General features: G+C 42.5%; 1 protein-coding gene across 2 annotated transcripts in view; it reads left to right on the forward strand.

Moving 5' to 3' along the window:
* SLC26A3 (solute carrier family 26 member 3) overlaps window positions 1-21,685 on the forward strand; it is a 45,364-nt gene that overhangs the window by 17,047 nt on the left and 6,632 nt on the right. For both annotated transcript variants that reach the window (XM_053896755.1, XM_019451167.2), the window contains exons 2-17: window positions 602-816; window positions 1,427-1,566; window positions 3,279-3,389; window positions 3,645-3,817; window positions 5,123-5,287; window positions 7,586-7,738; window positions 8,146-8,228; window positions 12,241-12,388; window positions 12,487-12,600; window positions 12,706-12,783; window positions 15,910-16,005; window positions 16,907-17,013; window positions 18,114-18,183; window positions 18,275-18,367; window positions 19,672-19,767; window positions 20,337-20,570. In XM_053896755.1, coding sequence (XP_053752730.1) covers window positions 686-816; window positions 1,427-1,566; window positions 3,279-3,389; window positions 3,645-3,817; window positions 5,123-5,287; window positions 7,586-7,738; window positions 8,146-8,228; window positions 12,241-12,388; window positions 12,487-12,600; window positions 12,706-12,783; window positions 15,910-16,005; window positions 16,907-17,013; window positions 18,114-18,183; window positions 18,275-18,367; window positions 19,672-19,767; window positions 20,337-20,570 — 1,992 coding nt within the window. In that variant the 5' untranslated portion in view covers window positions 602-685. The remainder of the gene's footprint in view (window positions 1-601; window positions 817-1,426; window positions 1,567-3,278; window positions 3,390-3,644; window positions 3,818-5,122; window positions 5,288-7,585; window positions 7,739-8,145; window positions 8,229-12,240; window positions 12,389-12,486; window positions 12,601-12,705; window positions 12,784-15,909; window positions 16,006-16,906; window positions 17,014-18,113; window positions 18,184-18,274; window positions 18,368-19,671; window positions 19,768-20,336; window positions 20,571-21,685) is intronic.

The following is a 21,685-nucleotide window of genomic DNA, read 5'->3' on the forward strand; positions in this document are numbered from 1 at the left end:
GTCAATGAAGTAAGCAAGTAATACTTGCTTTGTGCAATAGTTTCCTCAGCTACATGTCGGAAAAACTCTCCTAGAAACAATAGAAAAATAAATGGGCAATATCCTTGAATTTCCCAAAGTTCAAGCATTTCATAGGTATTACAAAAATTCAGATGTATAAAATGGAATAGCCTTGACAGGAAGGTAAGGGGCAATGAATAGACTTTAAATCTCAGCTGTCCCAGGACTCTAATGCCACAACCTTGGAAACGTTCCTAAGGAAAAAAAATTAAATTCCTTTTCTTGATAAGATCACACCTAACAAATAAAAAAAAAGCAACAAAAATGCACTCACTGATTAGTAAACTGAGTCCATTTTTATTGCTTTTTGGTGATCTTTTAAAAATAAATAATAAAAGCCCTTGTTTACTTACCCAAAGGAGCTGCGTCCAGCTCACTGGAGTAAAAAGTGATATCACTGTCGCAAAACACAATCTAGGTCCCTTAATCCTGTCTCTTTTGATCTCAAAAGGTGGTAACATTCAGTTCGGAGATCACTCATCTGTAAATTGCATCACATTATCTCCGAGTTATTTAAGAAGCAAGCCCTGTTTGGTTTCAGGCATTTGAACCTGCTGAAGGCAAGAACAGTTTGCCACACAGTTCCAAAGGTCTCCCACTTACCACAGTCGTCAGAGCAAGCAAAATGATCGAACCCATTGGGAATCAGTACATTGTAGCCAGGCCAGTGTATTCTGCGAATGCTTTTGGGGAAGAACATAAGAAGAAGCAGAGGCATCACAAGACCTTTCTGGATCATCTCAAAGTGTGTTGTAGGTAAGATACTTTTTAAGGTACTGGTATGAGGAATAAGTGAGACACCTTCTCCTTAACTTCTCCAGCTCTCCTTTCTGGCTTTAGCCCATAGCCTCCAGAGTCTTTTTATCTTTGGTGTCCAAACCTCCTACTCCCTGTCAGAGCTGGAAAGGGAATCTCTAAAATGAACATCGTCTCAGCTCTCAACCCCAACTTCCCTATCAGAGGACTAATAAATGAGGGCGGAGGAAAATTCTCCACTGAAACGTTGTAAAATCCAAGCTGAGGATGACACATAAGCTCTATTATGGCCAAAGAGAATCAGCATGTTTTGAAAGAAAGAGAGAAAGAAAGAGAGAGAGAGAGAGAGGGAGAAGAAAGAAAGAAAGAAAGAAAGAAAGAAAGAAAGAAAGAGGGAGAAAAGGAAAGAAGGAAAGAAAGGAAAAAAATCCTTTGGTAGTGACCAGGAGGCAGTCCATATGGATAAGCAGGCGAATGTTAGTGGGAAAGGTCGTGAACGTGGTCGTTCATTCTTGAATATGGTATCACCTTTATCAATTTTCTTCTGCAATTAAGTCCCAACGTTAAAATTTGATAATAATTAACTGAGTATGGTTTTCAATGTTTTCAGCTGTTCCACACAAAAGGCCAAGAGAATCGCCCTGTCTTTGTTCCCCATAGCATCTTGGTTACCAGCCTACCGGATAAAGGAATGGCTACTCAGTGACATTGTTTCCGGAATCAGCACAGGGCTGGTAGCTGTACTGCAAGGTAACTTTTTTAAATTGAGATGTGGAGCGCCTGGGTGCCTCAGTTGGTTAAGTGTCTGACTTCGGCTCAGGTCATGATCTCACGGTTTGTGAGTTCGAGCCCTGCATCAGGCTCTGTGCTGACACCCCAGAGCCCGGAGCCTGCTTTGGATTCTATGTCTCCCTCTCTCTCTGTCCCTCCCCTGCTCGTGCTCTGTCTCTCAAAAATAAATAAAATGTAAAAAATAAAAATAAAAAAAGATTTAAAAAAAATTGAGATGTAATTGGGGTGCCTGGGTGGCTCAGTCGCTTAAGTGTCCAACTTGGCTCAGGTCATGACCTCACGGTTCGTGAGTTCAAGCCCCACATTGGGCTGTGTTGCTGACAGCTCAGAGCCTGGAGCCTGCTTCGGATTCTGTGTCTCCCTCTCTCTCTGCCCCACCCCTGCTCACACTCTGTCTCTCTCTCTCTCTCCCTCGCTCTCTCTCTCTCTCTCTCTCAACGGTGAATAAAAACATTTACAAAAAATAAAGTAACATTGACACGTAGTTCATATATCATAAAAGTCATCCTTTTAATGTATAAAATTCAGTGTTCTTTGTGTATATTCACAAGGTTGTGCAACCATCATCATTATGCAATTTCAGAACGTTTTTATCACCAGCACCATCCCCAAACCTTCTTGTCCATTAGTAGTCACTTTCCATCCATCCATCCATCCATCCATCTCCCTGGTAACAACTTTCTGTCTCTATTGATTTGCCTATTCTGGGCATTTCATATAAACATAATCACAGAATTTTTTGTATCTGGCTTCTTCCACTTAACACAATGTTTTCAAGGTTCATCCAGGTGGTAGCATGTGAGGGTAATTCCCCTCTTTCCATGATGACTGTCATCCTATGGTATGGGTATACCATATTTGTTTATCCATTCATCAGTTGATGGACTTTTGGGTTGTTTTTATTTTTTGGCTATTATGAATAATGTTGTTATGAACAGTTGTGTGCCAGTTTTTGTGTGAACCTATGTGTCAATTCTTTTCGGTATATCCCTAGGAGAGTAATTGCTGCCACATGGTAACCCACTAGCCACATACAAGGGTTCAAATTTCTCCACAGCCTTGTGGACACTAGCTAGTATCTGCCTTTCTTGTTTTAGCTATCCGAGTGAGTCTGAAATGGTATCTCATTTACTTTTGATTTTGATTTCCCTGACGGTTAATGATGTCGAACATCTTTACACGGGCTTACTGGCAATTTGTATATCCGTGGAGAAATGAATCTTCTGCACATTTTAAAATTAGGTTATTTTTTGTATTGTTGAGTTGCAAGAGCTATTTATATATTCTGGATATTAGACTCTTATCCAAGATATGGTTTGCAAATAATTTCTCCCATTCTGTGGATTGTCATTTCACCTTCTTGATGGCATCCTTTGAAGCACACATTTAATTTTGACAGAGCTCAATTTTATCTGTTTTCAATTTGTTGCTCACGCTGTAGGTGTCATTTATAAGAAAACCATTGCCTCATCCAAGGTTAGGAAGACTTACGCCTATATTTTCTTCTAAGAGTATTATAGTTTGAGCTCCTACATTTACATCGTCAATCACTTTGAGCTAATCAAGTAACTTATTTTTAAGGTTCAGTCTGAAACACTTGAAGGACTTAATGAAGACTTCTATGATTCCCCTTGCATGAAGTAAAGACCCTGATGCTTGTGTATTTACAGGTTTAGCATTTGCTCTGCTGGTCACCATCCCCCCAAGCTACGGACTGTATGCAGCCTTTTTCCCAGTTATAATCTACTTTTTCTTGGGCACTTCTAAACACATATCTGTGGGTAAGTGAATTCTTTGGCTAATTAATGCTCACACTGCTTTTTCTTTGTTGACTCCATTAGCCACGCACGGGATTAATTTCCAATTGTGCATAACCCAGGACGGCAGTCACGGTTTCTTGTAAGAATTGGGACTGGGGGCTGGGGAAGGAGGCCAGAGCTACAGGGAGCGGTCTTTTTATCCTCTACATTATGGTTGAAAGATAATTGTGCCTTAGGGAGGCGTGTATTGACTACAATGCATCCTCTGCTAATTAGGTCCGTTTCCAGTTCTGAGTATGATGGTGGGAGCAGTAGTTGTGAGATTAACCCCGTCGGAGAGTACAGCTGCTCTGGAACTCTCTAATAGCTCGATGAGTAATGATTCATCAGCAGATGAGTATAAGGTGATGGTGGCTGCCACGGTTACAATCCTTTCTGGAATCATTCAGGTGAGCACGTTCTCGTGTGATCTGCCCTCCCCATTCTGCTTGCCCTGCCTGGTGCACATCTTTCCGTTCTTTCTCCTTCCTGCCACCCCTCCACTCTTCCCTTTGGACTGTATCCCTCTTTCGAGAAATAAGAAGGGTCCCTCCCCCCAACCAGAAGCAGAAGAGAAGATCCACCTTGCAAAGATGAGTGAATGTGGGTCTAGAGAGAAGGAAAGGTGGGAACAGGGAGGCACCAGTGGTGAGGAGAGAAATGCTTAATGCAGTAAAATACCTGAAATTAATATAGTCACTAAATATAACTATTTGCAAGTAATAGTGACACTGGCATCTTTGGAACTTTTCTCGTTCTAATTCCTCAGGGACTGTAATCTAGCTGGAAAGGTTTGGGGTTTAGCACTTTGAACTGTCCACATCAGACTTTTGGGAAAGCTGTAGAGGATTATGGAGGGGCTAAAGCCTCATTCATGCCCCTGACACCATTGCTAGGGAATAGTGAAAATGTCATGGATTCCTCAAGATGTTGCCTACGTTTGTGATTAGTGATATTATTGGCTAAGGCCATTCTTTCAAGAAAAAAAAAAAGTCAATTTAAACAAGGACATCAGCCGTGTGTCCAACTGACAGACAACACAGCCGGTTCTTTTAAATACGTTTCTGCATCTAGTGCCTTTGCATGCCCACAGATCCGGCTGCATTCCAAGATGCGAATGGAAAGGCCATCCAGATATCCAAAGGAAGGAGAATCTGTCCATTCCTGTTACTGCAAAATACTGATGCTTTGGGGGAATTAACAACTGTGCCCCTGGTTAAAACCGAGCACTTCTGAGGTTTAATACACAGTTGTGTCCTTCCTATGAAAGTAACTTGTTGGAAGGAACATGAATGGATGCTCACCCATGAATGCCATAGCAGCTAGAAAGTCACTTAAAATTCCATGAGAAAATTTATGAGGGCTGATTCTAGATAAGCTCTTGCTATGGAAGGTATGTTGGGTGAGTCTTCTAAAGGTACGGCATCTTAAAAGGTGGAGCGGGGAGGAATAAGCCTGCTACTTCTTGGGGTATACTAGACTCACACGCTATGTGAACACTATGTCATGATCTACCTTGCGGGTAGGATACGGGAAGGAAGGGGAGGGAGGCACCCTGAACCCGAGGTGTTCCAGGAGACAAGGACACCTGCTTGAAGACACAGGCATACAGGCTGAACCTTTACATTTTGAATCATTTCAGCGGCTGGTGCCTTAGTTTGTTGAGCTGTGTCGGTAATCTACACTAACAAAGGCCTTTGCCCTTCTCTTCCCAGTTGCTCATGGGAGTTCTACAGATTGGGTTCGTGGTGATCTATCTATCGGAGTCCCTAATCAGTGGCTTCACCACAGCTGCTGCCGTGCACGTTTTGGTTTCCCAGCTCAAGTTTATGCTTCAGCTGAATGTTCCTGCACACACTGATCCATTTTCAATTTTCAAAGTGAGTAGTCCTTTGGCCTAAAAAGTATCGAAGTCTGTGAAATTTACTATCATGTGTCTGGGAGAACTTTCCGGTAATGCCTTCGTCGTGGGGCTTGCCTACAACTTCCAAGAAGTCAACGGGTGGTGATACTTAGTCACATTAGGAAAAAATTAGTGGCAAAGGGGAGAACACTGAATATCAACCACGTCTACCATCTGGTCAACGTGAACAAAGAAAATTAAGTACGAGTGCTCTGAGATTTGACTCTTGAGTATTATTTAAAAGAAAAACTTGAAGTGCCTTATTAAAGGCTTTCCTATTTTGTCCCAAGATTTAAAACTTTCCTCAAAATTTTATTTTGAAAGAAATGTGCTAATTGAACGTTAATGTTTCGCTGTTTCTCAAAGGCAGGTCTTGTTCTTTTAAAATTGAGGTTCTGACTCTTTGATGCATCCCTGTTTATAAAGCAAAAGGACATTAACCAATGTGTAAATAGGGCAGTCGCTCTTTCTTCTACCTGAGGGTGTACTGTAGAATGACTGTGTCCTTAGTGCTTCTGATTATTTAAAGCCCAATTTATTTTATTTTATTTTATTTTTTTTAGAGAGAGAGAGAGAGCAGAGGAGGGGCAGAGAAATAGGGAGAGAGAGAGAATCTTAAGCAGGCTCCCAGTTCAAGGTGGAACCCCACATAGGGCTCTATCTCACGACCATAGATCATGACCTGAGCGGAAATCAAGAGTTGGACACTTAACTGACTGTGCCACTCAGGCGCCTCTTAGCCCTTCTGATTTTATTTAAGTTCTCTCTTTTTGTCTTGCTGAGTCTAGCTAAATGCTTGCCTGTTTTATTTACCTTTTCCAAAAAATCAGCTTTTGGTTACATCGATCTTTTCTATTGTCCTTTTAGTTCTATCTCATTTATTTCCACTCATCTTTGTTATGTCCTTGCTTTGATTAACTTTGGGCTTATTAGTTGGGCTTATTAGTTATTGGGAGTTGAGACAGAATTTGCTCCATATTGGAACCAACACTCTCTCACTCCCATCGAGAGCTATTCTAGAAGTGGAATGTTTGAGAAACAATTTGAGATCTATTTTGGGCCTGCTTGAGCTATATGGATCCCATGGATGTGGAATCCAAATGGCCTCAAAAATTAAGATTATGCAGGGGCTCTTGGGTGGCTCAGTCGGTTAAGTGGCTCTTCATTTTGGCTCAGATCATGACCTCACGGTTCGTGAGTTCAAGCCCCAAGGCAGGCTGACAATGAGAAGCCTGCTTGGAATTCTCTGTCTCTCCCTCTCTCTCTCTGTGCCTCCCCTGCTCATGTGCACACACACAAACTCTCTCTCTCCCTCTCAAAATAAATAAATAAAACTAAAAAAAAAAAATTAAGATTATGCACAGTGCACAATTAGCTAGGAAACGAATTCCCAAAAGTGACACAGACAGTAAACCAAGAAATGTGAAGGGCTTTGACCTTTAAAAAAAAAAAAAAAAGGCCAGGAATTAAGGAGACACATGCTAAGAAAACTTTTGGGGACCAGAGGTTATTCCCTGGATAGAACAATGATGATGATTGTGGAATAATGGCCAACGAGACTGAAAAGCGGAGAGACCAGTTGTGAAAATGTGAAAAATTTGGACACCGGCCAAAGAGCTTCCCAGCAAAAATGCCAAAAGCATCCCTAAGCCAGTGTGGTGCCAATACTATGCTAACCTACCTTTCTCCTACCTCTATGCTAGTAGCTACAATTACTGATTCATGGTTACCATGAGCAGAACAGAGGATTGCTATGCCATCTATGTCTGCCTTTTTGCCTCAATGTTTCTTGTAAAGCTGTTTGGAAATAATCAAATGTTGCATCCACACTGTACATTAATATAACACTTGGCCGGAGGGGAGCAAAACCAATGAACAAACAAACAAAAAGCAGGATCAGACCTATAAAGACAGAAAAGAAATTGATGGTTGCCAGAGGGGTGGGGCTGGGGGTTTGGGGGGAGTTGGTAAAGGGGAGAGGGAGATACAGTCGAGTTATAAAATGAATGTGTCACGGAAATAAAGGCACAGCATAGGGAATGCAGTCAGTGATCTTGTAATAGAGTTGCATGGTGACAGATGGGAGCTATGCCTGTGACGTGCACAGCATAACGTCTGGAGAGGCCGAATCACTGTATTGTACACCTGAAACTAACATCGTGTGTCCACTGCACTCAAATTTTTAAAAAGTTCACAAAAAAGTAAGAATAAAAAAGGTTTTTAATAAGAAAGAAAAAGTATAGCACTTGGCTGTCTTTCGCTTTTATGATTTTAGGTACTGAATTCCATATTCACACAAATAGAGAAGACTAATATTGCAGACCTTGTGACATCCTTGATTATTCTGCTGATTGTATTTGTGGTTAAAGAAATAAATCAGCGCTACAAAGCCAAACTTCCGGTGCCCATCCCAATTGAACTCATCATGGTAACTGATCATCTTCAGACTTTCTTCCAGAATTCATTAGTCTCCTGTTCTGTTGAAAGCCCTTTGGCATTTGCAGATCAGGAGGTGTTAGTGGGACAGATGCCATCTCTGCATTTTCTGGGTGTAATCTTTAGTACGGCGTTCTCTTCATGCAGAATTAAATGACTTCCTTTTATGATTTTGGGTTCGTTCTCTCCATGTAAGACGTGGCCGGCTCAGAGAGCAAGGTCTCGGAGAGGGTGACAGACCCACGGGAATCAGAGCTGTGGTTCTTAACACTGGTGACACATTAGAATTGCTTCAGGACTTTTGTAAAAAGTAGCAAAGCCTGGGCTTGAGATTCTTATCTAAGCAGACTGTTAGTCATTATCTCATATTTCTAACTTGGGCAATTTGCAACTTTGCAGACTGTGATCGCAACAGGTGTGTCCTATGGCTTTGACTTCAAAAACAGGTTTGAGGTGGCTGTGGTTGGGGAGATGAAAAGAGGGTAAGTGTGTCTTTTATGATCAGTCTCCAAGCACTGATTAGAGAGTGGGCAGTAGCTATGGAGGGCCGCAAGCTGCAATGCACTAATCCAGCTCAGAACCCTCCCTACCTCTTGGGAGGATGAGGAAGGCACGATACTCTCCTTCTAGGAAGGAGCCGCAGAGGCTCTGCAGTTCTTAGTGTCAGAAAGTCTGTCCTCGTGGAAGAATGCACACGCCAGATGAGCAGGGATTCACACGCAGGTAAAAGTAGAGCAAAGTAAAAAAATAGGAAAATCAAACCTGCTTTTCCTCCCAAAAAAGGAACCAAATGAAGCCAGATTTCCTTGTCCATAAATTACTATAAACAATATGTAGTGTTTTGTTTGAGGTTACTGGGGCCAAGTTCCAACAGTTCAAAAGAGACACAGAAGGAATACCTGTGGCACACTGCTTGAGCAATCCAGATAGGGCACACTCTGTCCTTCCTCATGATCAAATTCAAAACAAGGCCAGAGCAACAGTTAACACTGCAGATCAGGACGGGAGGTCCAGTTCATGCCAGGACATTGAAAATGTATTGATTGCATTGCATTTATCGGATTGAGAAGAGGGATCCAGTTTTGGGCTTTCTTCTCTCTGCCCTCTGACCATAGCCTCAATGTGTTTCGATTTGCTTCCCAAGGACAAATTGTGTTCCTGTTAAAAAAAAAAAGACTTCCCTCCCTCCCCATGCCTAAAGAGTTTTTGAGAATTCCAGGAATCAGCATTCATATGCTTTGTGGACTTTAAAATAACCATTTTTTTAAAAAAAAAAAAAGCAAGTATGTGTATTTTAAAGCAAAAATATTTTTATCACCGGAGAGTCATCTGTTACACTTAATGAATTTCAAACACCACTTTTAATTTAAAAGATTTTTAAGCAGGAATTAGTCTGAATCTGAAAGATCATTTCTAGGGTTTCTCTTCACTCTGCAACTTACAAGTGGTTATACTTTATTTAAAAGTTTTAGAAGACATGAATTACATAGACAGATGACAGCTATCTAGCTAGATGACAGATAGATAGATGACAGATAATAGATGATAGGTAGGTAGGTAGATAGATGATAGATTAAAATTAAAATAGAATAGAATAAAATTAAAATAGAAAAATTAAAGAGGATCTTTTCATAAGGATTTGGGAAATAAAAGATAAACTTAAGAACACTTAGTTACAGTCTTAGAGGCTTTTCTTAGTGAATAAACCTTGAATGTCGGTGGACCTCTCTCCACAGTGTTTGTGGGGTGGGGGAAGGAATAACTCGCATTTAGGGAGACAGTGTAGCCTGGTAGGCAAGCTCGGCTGTTCTCGAGGCAGAGTGCCTCGGATTTACTTGAGTTATTTTTTGATCTTGGGCAAATAACTAAACTCTATGCCTCAGTGTCCTTGGCTGAAAACACAGGGCTAAAAATAGCTCTCACATTGGCTTCTTGTAAGGATTAAGTGTGTTAATACATGTGACATGCCTAAGTGCCTGGCCTAGAGTAAGCGCTCACACTGCATGACTACTAACTGTTGCTAATTTAGCACTTAAATTAGGTGCTGGGCTCTTTACACTCCATTTTTTTCTGGGTGATAATTGAGTGGGCATTTAATTTTTTTAATTTTTTTTTTTAAGAGAAAGAGCACATGCGTGAGCAGAGGAGGGGGCAGAAGAAGCGATAGAGAGAGAGAGAATCTTAAGCAGACTCCATGCTCAGTGCAGAGTCCAACTCAGGGCTTGACCCCATAACCCTGGGATCAAGGGTCAAAAGCTCAACTGACTAAGCCATCCAGGACCCCGAGTGGGCATTTTAAATTTCTGATAACTGCAAAAAGAATACACCTGGAATACAATGATTATTAATTATTGCTCAGCTGCTGTTAATAAGTATGACACCCCAGAAATGATTTTGTGAAGTCACACCCACTGACTGAAAGAAAGTGATTATCGAAGCAGTAAAGGAGACACAGAGGACATACTCTGATTCCAGAGGGATCTTATAATAATAGCTAACAGGCACTTCGTACCTTACAGTGTGTAAATAGTATTCATGTTCTATTAGTATTCTAATAGTTCTAACAGTATTCATTATTTTACCTGACACCCCCCCCAAAATTATGAAGTAAATAAAACAAGCATTATTATCTTCCCTTTACAAACGAGGAAACTGGCTCAGGCAAGGGTACGTAGCAGAGCCAGGAACTGAATCCAAGTTTTCAGACTGTAAATCTCCACCACACCACTCTGTCTAAGGTATTCAGAGGCCAGGACACAAGAATAATAGCAGGCCTCTGGTTATTTTGGTATAAAACACAAATCTTCATTGTATCATGGATTTGGGGTTTGTTTTGTAGAAAACAATATTCCAAGCTAACTTTCTGATTCATGGTAGCTGCAGAATTTGTGGTCATGGTACTTCTTCAAGATTAAAGCTGGGGCACCTGGGTGGTTCAGTCGGTTGAGCATCCAACTTCGGCTCATCTCATGGCCATGATCTCACAGCTCGTGAGTTCGAGCCCCGCGTCGGTCTCTGTCAGTCGGTTGAGCGTCCGACTTCAGCTCAGGTCACGATCTTGTGGTCCGTGAGTTAGAGCCCCGCATCGGGCTCTGGGCTGATGGCCCAGAGCCTGGAGCCTGCTTCCGATTCTGTGTCTCCCTCTCTCTCTGCCCCTCCCCCGTTCATGCTCTGTCTGTCTCAAAAATAAATGTTAAAAAAAAATTTTTTTTTTAATTTCTTTAAAGATTAAGGTTGAAAGTATATTAGCACAGATACTCACAAAATATGAACAGCAAGTAGGAAATTGTCCAATGGATCCAATAAACCTACTTTCATTAAGATTTAGGTCAGAAACAGATGTTGACAGGAGTTGAGCATGTCAGTAAATTGGTGTTGACTTGGAGATACTTGTACCTTTTATAATACAATTAGTAAGTATCACTGAACTGTTCTAAATTCATGAGGTACAAACACAGACGGCTCTTCTCTGAGTTGAACGTTTCCCTGGCCACTACGTCACTATAAATGCCCTTCTCCATCGGGGCTATCGCTGGCTCTAGCAGTTCTGTGGAACCTAGGGCAGAGTCCGAGGCCCATGTGTTTGCGCACAGCTTTTCATGAAAGGTATTGCTATCAATGGAGGGGAGATTTTCTCGCTTCCCTTGTCTTGAACTGTGTTCGTTCAAAGACCTTCATCCATGGATGACTGTTGGAGGGATTATGGGTGATGCTTTTCAATCCAGGTTAACAATACCAGTGGGATCTAAGACATGTTGCATGAAGCTTAGAGGGATACAAAGTGTACCTTATGGCGTGGCTATACTAGCAAAATATCAGATGCACCGTTATCATGGGACTGGATTGACATTCTTGTATCAAAATCGGGCAGCATTGCTTTTCAACAGTAAGATAACAGATTCCAAAGTTTGCGGTGCTGCTAAATTCTTGCTGGCCATACTCCACAGTGAGACAAAACTCAGCCTGGACTGCATTCATTCACTGATTCGCCAGACGATTATTGACGTACGCCATGATGTACGCCATGAAGAATGCTCAGTCCTGGTGATAGAATAATGAAGTTGTCATAGTCCCTGCTTTGTGTCGGGGTAGGGAGTTGGGGGTGGGGGGTGGGAGGGAGGGATAAGGAAGGGAATCATCCAGAGCTGGAGAAGCCTGGAGAATGTCAACTAACCCTGACTTTGGTGGTGAAGGAGGACTTTCTGGAAGGAGGGAGGGAGGGGGATGAGGGGAATGGTACGGGCAGAAGGAACAGCAAATTCGAAGCTTCCAAGTTAAGAGTACAGGTGATGCCTTTGAGAAACAAACAAAAAAGCTTGGTATTGCTGGAGCATAAATTCTGGGAAATGATAGTGATTGAGCAGGAGTTGGGGGGGAAAGGGAGGGATGGGGACCTTGCTAAAGAACTCGGGCTTTTCCTGAGGGCAAATGGATGCCACTGAAGGCTTATTAGTAGGTTGGTGACATTCAAACTCGGCTCAATTTCCTTTTCAGATTTCAGTCCCCCAGCGCACCTGACATGCAGATTTTCCAGGAGACCATCGGGGATAGCTTCGGCATCGCGATCGTTGGCTTTGTGGTGGCCTTCTCAGTGGCCAGCGTCTATTCCCTCAAGTACGATTACCCGATTGACGGCAATCAGGTAAGTTTACAACCTATGCTGGGGGTCCTTTGGCCACTCTAAGTAATATTCGACGGTGCCACCTCTAAAGAAGTTTCTCCTCTTCATTCTCCTGCCAGGAGTTAATAGCCTTGGGATTGAGTAATATATTCAGTGGATCATTCAAAGGCTTTGCCGCGAGTACTGCCCTCTCCAGATCGGGGGTGCAGGAGAGCACTGGAGGCAAAACGCAGGTATTTCAGGGTCTTTGCTGCCAGGGCTCCCTGGCGATTGTGCCGGGGAAATCCAAGCCAGGGGAGAAGGCAATTCCATGATGAGCATCTTTTCGTCGTTAACAGATTGCTGGGCTTCTCTCTGCTATCATCGTTCTGATTGTCATTGTATCCATTGGATTTCTTCTGGAGCCACTGCAAAAGGTAACACCTGTCTGCCTTTGGGTACTCTCTCTCTCTCTGTCTCTCCGCTTTGCGGGAGGAATCCAAGACCCTGGTTCTTCAACTCTGGAAGCACAAACTGAATGGGAAAATGAGCTCGCTGCAGACTCTCAAGCACTCTTCCTAATCAATACTCGTGGGCCAAAAATACTTATTTTTTTCCACTGGCGGCATTTTATGAATGTTAGGAATGCAAAATGCCCCAGCTACCTTATCTACTCTACCCTCCGGCGTGTCCGTAGCCCTGAATATAACTAATGTTTGGACGGGAAGACACGCTGGCACCGCAGCCTCCATGTGCATTGACGGGAGTGAAGATCTTCCTAAAGGCCGAGGTAGCGGGCCGCTATCAGCTTCCAGGAGTGGTGCTACCAGCCACACAACTGTCCTTAGGGATCCGCCCGGCAGCTCCCGGAGTTAGTCTGGACTCCAAGCCCGGCGCCGTGTGACTGCGGGATGGAAGCGAGCGCCACACACAGGCCTCCCATCCTCACCCTCGTGCTCCTTCGTCCATCTCTGCTGTCATCTTTGAGGGTTTAGGTTCATGCTTTGCAACCTGCGACAGCACCCGGATTTTTAAAAACAGCAGCGGGCCCTGGGAAACAGAGGATCTCTAGGAGACCGACAATGGTAAATGCGTTGCTCTTCGTGGTGGTCATATAATTTTGAGGTGCTCCACGGAGCCCTGGCGCTCAAGTCCTGTAGACCTACTTTTCTCATCCTGGCCCTGGCACTTTCTGTGTGCTTTGGGGCAAATTACTTAACCTCTCTGAACCTCAAGTGCTCCGTTTGTAAAATAGGGAGGGAAACAGTTACCCATGTCACAGAGTCACTGTGAAAACGAAATGAAATATTGTACATTAAGGACTTAGCCCGGGGCCTGGCACGGGGCAAGCAGGTAATGAATGGCAGCCATTATTATTGATATTATTACCGTCGTATTGTTGTTACTCTATAAACATTAGATTACACTTCTGACTACAAAGGGCATAGAGGTAGGACACGGGCCCCCAGTGTTTATTGGTTGGTATCTAGGCCTTTTTCCTTGTTGGTTGGTGGCTGGAAAGTGACGATGGTCCCAGGTTTCTGGACGAACAGTGTGATTGTGCCAAAGAGCCCCACTGGCCAAATCTGTCTTCAAGCATTGCGGAGTACTATTGGCCGAAAAGGTGCCTTCTCCACGAGCTGATTTCCAAAGGAATCAAGAAGTCCCTCAAAGAAATAGAAGAATGTAGATCTCAATAGAAACAAGTGTGCATACAGCCCCCCTCCCCACTGAGAATTCTGCCTTACTGTGCTTTTCCCGTGAATACGCTTGGGCTCTACCTCACGCACATCGAGATAGAGAACCTCAAGAAGTAATTGCCATTTAAAATCCTCTCTCTCTCATGAATAAAGCACACCGAGGACCTGAATCAAAGGCCCTGCTACAAAGGATCCATGTGACACGTTCTGCCATTGTGCGTGCAACATCTGTTTGCTTGGAACAGCTGGCTTGCTTCTCCGTGTCATAGGAAATATGCCAGTAGCTAATGATAAATGTCTCTTGAATGCTGATTAAGGATCAGCGGACTTCGAAGCCTTTCATCCGTGTTTAATGCTTTATATCAACTGCAGTATGGATGCCTGGTTCCCTCTAAGATTATCCCCCTTTTCCTTTCTATGGCTTCTCAGTGCTTTGTAATCTTTATTTTTTGAAAGGGCTCTGTTGTGTAGGTATCTCAATGAAAATTTTTAAAAAATTGTTTCTCTGTGGAATACTGACCAGGTGAGGGGGGAGAGCACATTGTACAGAGTCCGGCAGACCCCTCGCCCAGCCACCGCGGTGGTGACATCTTATGTAGCCACAGTACATTACCAAAACCAGTACAAAACCATACTGCTAACTAGATTACAGGCTCTATTTGGTTTTCACCATTTTTTTAGCTGACAATTTTCCTTTCATGCCACCAAGGCCATTATTTAGAGCCCTAAACAATGGCCTCTGTTCTCACAGTGAGTAAAATTCACTGGTTAGATATTAAGTTCTGAATGTTACTTGTGAAAATCAAAAAACACCTAGACCAGTCAAACTATCTTTGAGATGGGAAAATAAAAGCTGTTGGGCTCTTCTTCACGCACTGCGCCGTGACGGCATAACAGCGGTCGATACACAAATGCCATCGTCCATTCAGAACGAACAGCTTGAATTGGGGGTGGGGGGTGGGTGTTGGGAGCATGTTCCTACCATTGTGTTAAAATCCAAATAAGGAAGAGAGCATAGTTGCCTAGTCCGCATTTTTTTTTTCTACCAGAACTATCCTAATTCCTGCAAGACAAATGATTTCATTTTGGCACGTGGAGAAGCAGAAGCCCCAGGTGTTGCTGGGGTTAGAGGAGAGTTTACCACCCAGATCATTCTTCGTGAATCTACTAATCAAGTTGTATCAACATCAGGGTTTCTTAAAAGAGGCCGTGTTAATGAGTGGTTAGGGCTGGCTAATATTGGGAAATATTAATTCATTAGCATATCCACTCACTCACCGAATAAGTATCAAAACCCATCCTATATGCATTTGTTTACCAGTCCTGGCGGTCCCGGGGATATAGCAGGGAACAAGACAGACATGGCTTATGCTGTGCCAGAGAGGGTGCCTCAAATCTCGGCTAACCTCAGCTTCCTCTTAACAAATGGCTGAATGCTGATCATCATCAAAGGCTTGAATTACGATTCCAGGTGTGCCAAGCTTCCCAAGGTTTTTTGTTTTTTGTTTTTAACAAAAAGCAACCTGCCTCCCCATCACCAAACAGGTTATCTTTGGGAAAAATTCTTCAAGGTGTAGGTCTTAAGAGCTGCCTGGCTCTGTCCCAAAGGACAGGCTAGTAAGTGCTTTCATCCCATCCATAGCCTGCAGCCGACACTATGGTGGAGACAAAGCCATGACTGGGAACAGGTCAGAGTCTCAGACCTGGTGCATCTTGATGGCACTGTATACCGGAAAAGGGTGTGTTCTGTGATAGGCTTCGAGGCCCTTTAAAGGACACAACTTATCTACAGCCTTCACCTTTGCTTTGCATGGCTTCTTTGATTATCTTTCAGTACATCTGCTGTTCAATGTTTTTTTGCAGTCTGTCCTGGCAGCGTTAGCACTTGGGAACCTGAAGGGAATGCTGATGCAGTTCACAGAAATACGAAGACTGTGGCAAAAGGATAAATATGATTGTGTGAGTAGAGGCAACGACATTTGAAAGAGGGAGGAATCGGGACGCCGTCCTGATGCTGATGGGAAGTGCGTGTTCGTAGTGTAAGCTAAGTGCAATGTTGTTTCCCTACGTCTGTTCAAATATCTGAGCTTATTTCACTTGCTGCTTTTAAACTGCATACGCTAACGATCATCCTCAGGGATTTTAATTTAAAAGAATGAGCCACTTGCAAGTAGGAAATGCCCATGAAACACTAGTACTCCTGTTCTTCATTAGATCACACGTTCGTTTCCAGAGGATCTGGGAGGAATTTAAATTCTGAACATTCCTCTTGGAAATACTCTAGAAAGGCTCCCCTCGCACTTGGCCTGCCTTGCGAGGAGGAGAAGCAGAGTCCATAATTTTATCAGGATCAAAGTCTGGGGCATAAAAAGGTTGTTTACATCTCCTATGGTACTTAACAGGAATAAAGTAATCAGCTACACTTGGTTTACTTTAGTTCCTGATAGATAATTGTTGGGGATCTTAACACCCTTTGGGCAAGCTATGATTCTTGTACAGATAGTAGCCATTGATTAAAACAGCAGGCCACAAGTAAGAAATTAATTTGCTGCCCATTAGTTTGCTGACTGTAACCAACAGGTCCTGTTTCCACGGTGTTAGGCTCAGTCCTTTCCTTAACTGGCTCAGGGATGGGATTAGAAATGGACCCACTCTCTTCGGACTTGTAAAAATATTTGCATGCGTTTCTGCGGCTCCGAATGAACCCACAGAAATGACCTCTCGAGGCAGGTCCCTTGTCCTGCACACGTCCAGCCTCTGCTTTGACTTTAGAAGCTCATGCTTTCTCAGAGCTCCGGACCTAAGACACTGGACTTGAGTCGGACTAAATTGTGCTGCATGCGTTGTCTTCTCTTTACAGCTGATATGGATCATGACCTTCATCTTTGCCATTGTCCTGGGACTCGGGTTGGGCCTGGCGGCCAGCGTGGCATTCCAGCTCCTGACCATTGTGTTCAGGACCCAGTTGTGAGTGTTTGTCATGCTCTGCATCCTTGCAGACTTCAACCTGCCCTTGGAAGGGGAAAAATACTTGTCACTGATTAAGGGGAATATAGTTTGGTTAACAGGCATGCTTATCTATCAAGATGGGCCAGTCTGTTCTTCCTCACGTCACTCACCTCAAGGTGACCCCAGAACGTCAGCCCAGGTCCCACCAGCTGTTGGCGGGCCAATGGGTTTGCCACAAATTCAAAGAAATCATATAAATCATGGAGCCTGTTTGCCCAGCTGTAAACCGAAAGTCATTATCCTCTGAGCAGGTTTCATGTCTTTGCCCTAGCCTTGCTGGACATGGAAATGTGTTCCCACAAAGACTGTGGGATTCTCCACGTCTAGTGGAGGGCTGTTCCTCTTTAGGGGTTGCTAGATTGTGCTTCCACCTGAAAAACAGGGAGCCGGACTAGAGAACTTCTCCAAGTCGCCTCTTGTCTGAAAAGGACACAAAAGCTAGTTAGCATTCTTGATTCTTAACGTCCAGTCCAAACATCTTCCTGATTCTTACATCTCTGCCATACAGTGTCACCACCATGTGGTCACTCAGCCTGTGTTAGGTGACATGGTGTGACAGAAAAACAGGCTTCTTCGTTGCTTTAAGAGTTCTAGAACAGAAGGTGGTATAGTTAACGTTAATACCTGACTGGTGAAATACGTTTATGTTGAAATGTTCCTGCACTCTCTTATTCATTTATGTTTTCACTCATTTCTTGGGGACCCATCAATCATAGAGACAAACCAAGTGGTCACAGGCAAAACATTATGCTTTACCACGTCCTTATCACTACAAATGGGTAACCGCATCTGTCTATTTCACTGAATAACTGTGATATTCGGGATCCAAACAGCAAAAGCATATGGAAGCACTTTGTAGAGTGGGAGGTGGTAAGTGGGAGGCCCTGTTCTAGGAGGCGTGGGAGGGCAACGAGTTGTTTGCCCTCCAGGGTGCCTAATGGCATGATGAATCCCCAGCCTTTTAAATTTTGAAAGTGAGCCGTCTTTGATAGGCTGGGAAAGGTCCGTGTTAACAAACACACACGAGTGATTCACTTGGTGTTGATTTTCCCCTACAGTCCAAAATGCAGCACACTGGCGAATGTTGGAAGGAGCAACGTCTATAAGAATAAAAAAGATTACTCTGACGTAAGGAAGATTCATTTTTGACTTTGACTTGATGAAAGATATCAATATGAACCCAATGGGCATCATCTCATAGTACTTCTCTGCCTTACAGATGTATGAACCAGAAGGGGTGAAGATCTTCAGGTGTCCATCTCCCATCTACTTTGCAAACATTCATTTCTTTAAGCAGAAACTTATCGATGCTGTAAGGTTTGAAGTTGTTACATATATATATACTTTTTGTAACTCCACTGAATATCTAGGAGTGAAATGTTTGTTCTGCCAACAGAGGGTTAATGATTTCACATATGTTGACGCCGGATTGTGTTAGTATTTTTCTGTCCCGTGTTCCAGAGCAGGTGAAACTACCTTGTAAGGGGCCCATGCATATGTTGGGAAATAAGGCCCTTTGGATGAGATTCAATACAGAGCCAACTTTTATCCAATTTTGCTATAGAATGAAAGGACGTATCACAGGATTTGGGGTTGCTGGGTTTTCGTAGATAGTAACCTACAGATTTTCCTTAGGCACCAACTTCAGAAACAAGAGAGTACTTATTATTTGACTGTCATTGAAGATATTCAGGATAGCAAGTGAATATTTATGATCTAAATGGAAATGAGTAAATATAACTTACATGAATATTTAACACCAAAGGACAGCTGAATGTCCCTGATGGGCTGAAGAGAAGATGACAGAGAAGCAGACTTTAAGGTTAAGAAACAAAAGATCAGCACTTATTCTCTAACCTGCCTTTTGGTCTGCTCTGTACTTTGCATAGAGCTTCTGCCTTAAGCCCTATTATTATTCATTTGGTGTGCATCAAATATTTTCCTACCCAGCTATTTTTTTTTCAAAGATGCTATTATATTGCTCATATGGCTTTTTATATTGTCCTTTTCACTTAATCTTATCTTCCATCTAACTACATTTTTTTGTCAAGGATTTTTTTTTATTACATAATGTGATTCTTCTTCCCTATGACTCTGGAGCTAAATATGGCCACAGAACACATTTACTTTGAAAAAGAGGAAACGAAGGTTGCCCTCAGATCTAATGCTAAAATTATAAAATCATAAAATGATAGATATCATAAAATACAATCATATAAAGTTTAATAGAATCAAAATTACATAGAAGCAGAGTACTAATTAAGTGTCACCATATCCAACAAATAGAAAGTAAATAAAATCCCCCAAGGGTTGCATAAGCCAAACACACACACACAGATTTAAATAGAGTTTAGACCTACTGATGGATAATTTATAACAAACCCAGGGCAGCACAGAGGTTTTTGCATGTTGATAACAGCACACAGCCTGAGCAGACCAGAGTTGGACACAATGTCATCACTGACGTCGTTTGAACCATTTTAAAATTTTATTACAAGTATCTTTATTACATGCCCCAACCCCAACCCATCCCACTTACAGTTATTAGAATTCTGCGCTATAATATTCAGCAGTATAATATCCAGCACTCTTGTAACACAGCAATGGATTTTTCAGGTTGGCTTTAATCCACTACGAATTCTACGCAAGCGCAACAAAGCTTTGAAGAAAATCCGAAAACTGCAGAAAAAAGGCTTGCTGCAAGTGACACCAGTAAATGTCTTTTTTTTAATGGGAGAAAGTTTTTTTTTTATATTTAACGGCACGTGGGTTATCATTTCAGCTATGCACTGATTCCTGGAACCAACAGAACCTTAGCCCAGCATTGACTGTGTATGTATACACCTGACAATTTGACCAAATTAGAGCATTTTCTCAAAAACCCTCTAGGCCTCCTTAATTCTCCTAAGGGCTTCTTTAGTCCCGTGAGAATCAGATCTACTTCCTGGAAATGAAACCAGTAAGTTTCTTGACCACATTTCTGGGTGTTATAGCTGAAGGTATATAAAACGTAGTAGTTCAAGGTGTTGGCTCCATTTCTTTAAATGAAATGCTAAGTAACAAGGTCTGTCATGTGTCAATTGATGTCATATCTTTAAATGGCTTCTTTGAGGGTCTCCTTAAAACTGTTGTTTTTCTGGGAATGTGTTTATTCTCCAGAGAAAAGGTCATTGCTTGACCTAACTTTGAATCTGTGCCTCAGAAACCCACTGGTTATTTTTGACATATGCACTGTTTTTCTTGGTCAGAGTTATCATACATATTATTGTCTTCTCTCGCAGAAAGGGATTATATGTACCAATGATGGCTTTAAAGATTCCGACGAGGAGCTGGACAACAATCAGATAGAAGGACTGGATCAACCGATCAATACCACCGACCTGCCTTTCGAGATAGACTGGAATGCCGACCTTCCTCTCAACACTATGGTCCCTAAAATCAGCCTGCATAGCCTCATTCTCGACTTTTCAGCTGTGTCATTTCTTGACATCTCTTCAATGAGAGGTCTCAAAACGGTAATTTCTTTTTTCCTAATAAAAACAACCAATCACTGGCACCTGGGTGGCTCAGTCAGTTAAGTGGCCGATTTCGGGGCTGGAACTCACGAGCCGTGAGATTATCTCACGGCTTGTGATTTTTTTGGGCTCTGTGCTGACAGCTCAGAGCCTGGAGCCTACTTCGGATTCTCTCTCTCTCTCTCTCTCTCTGCCTCTCCCCCACCTGCACTCTGTCTCTTTCTCTCTTTCAAAAATAAATAAACATAAAAAAAAAACTTTTTTAAAAATGGGAAAAAAATTCAGTAACCAAAGGTAAAAAGTTCTATTTGTAGAAAGATCCTCCTTTAGGTAATACACACTTAAGTAGAAGTAAATCGTCAGGATTTACATCTCAGGATATTCCATGGAGAGAGAGGGAGTGGGGTGGGGCATGTTTAGTGAAGTCTTTCAAAGAGCATTTCCCAGGAGAGTGGCATATAATTTTGAAGACAACCACACCTACATGTCTAATGTATGCTGAAACTGTCACTGGACATTCCTACCAAATTCTAGTTCTGCAGGACCTTCCGACCCTTTTGGGCACTGGATCTAAGTTGTCCTGAAATACAGAATATTTGAGAAGGTCTTGGACCAAAGTAGAATCGTGGATCCTTTCGTTTTTGTCTTTACCCATTATACACCGGAGAAACTTGAGTTGGCTGTATAAAATCTGCTCCCCGCCGCCCCCACCACTCTGCCAAAAAAGTAGCTATGTGAAAGAAATGATGTCACATGTGATTTAAAAATAGGACTGGAACCTTCCAGTTGTACTCTGTTCTCTTTCCATGGTTCTGTCAGCATTTCAAAATAAATTAGTTTCCAAAGGAGATGCACAAACAGAAGTAAAGAAAATTTAAGAAATTCCACATTTACCACTCTTTTTCTTGTTTTTTTCCCAGAAATCTGCCTACATAAAAGCTGAGCTAAGATAAGATCTATTAAACATGGGTGAACTGGATACAAAATTAGAAAATGGAATCAATTTTGTTTCCCTCAAGCTTGAAAAAAGAAAAATCTTAACATCACAGAACTCTCACAACTGCTTGCCTTTTATTTTCTTTCTCCGTCTTTGTGTTGGCTTGTTTTAGCTTTCA

The sequence above is a fragment of the Panthera pardus genome, unplaced genomic scaffold (assembly GCF_024362965.1).
Source record: "Panthera pardus isolate Hobbes unplaced genomic scaffold, ASM2436296v1 HiC_scaffold_8, whole genome shotgun sequence".
NCBI lineage: Eukaryota > Metazoa > Chordata > Mammalia > Carnivora > Felidae > Panthera > Panthera pardus.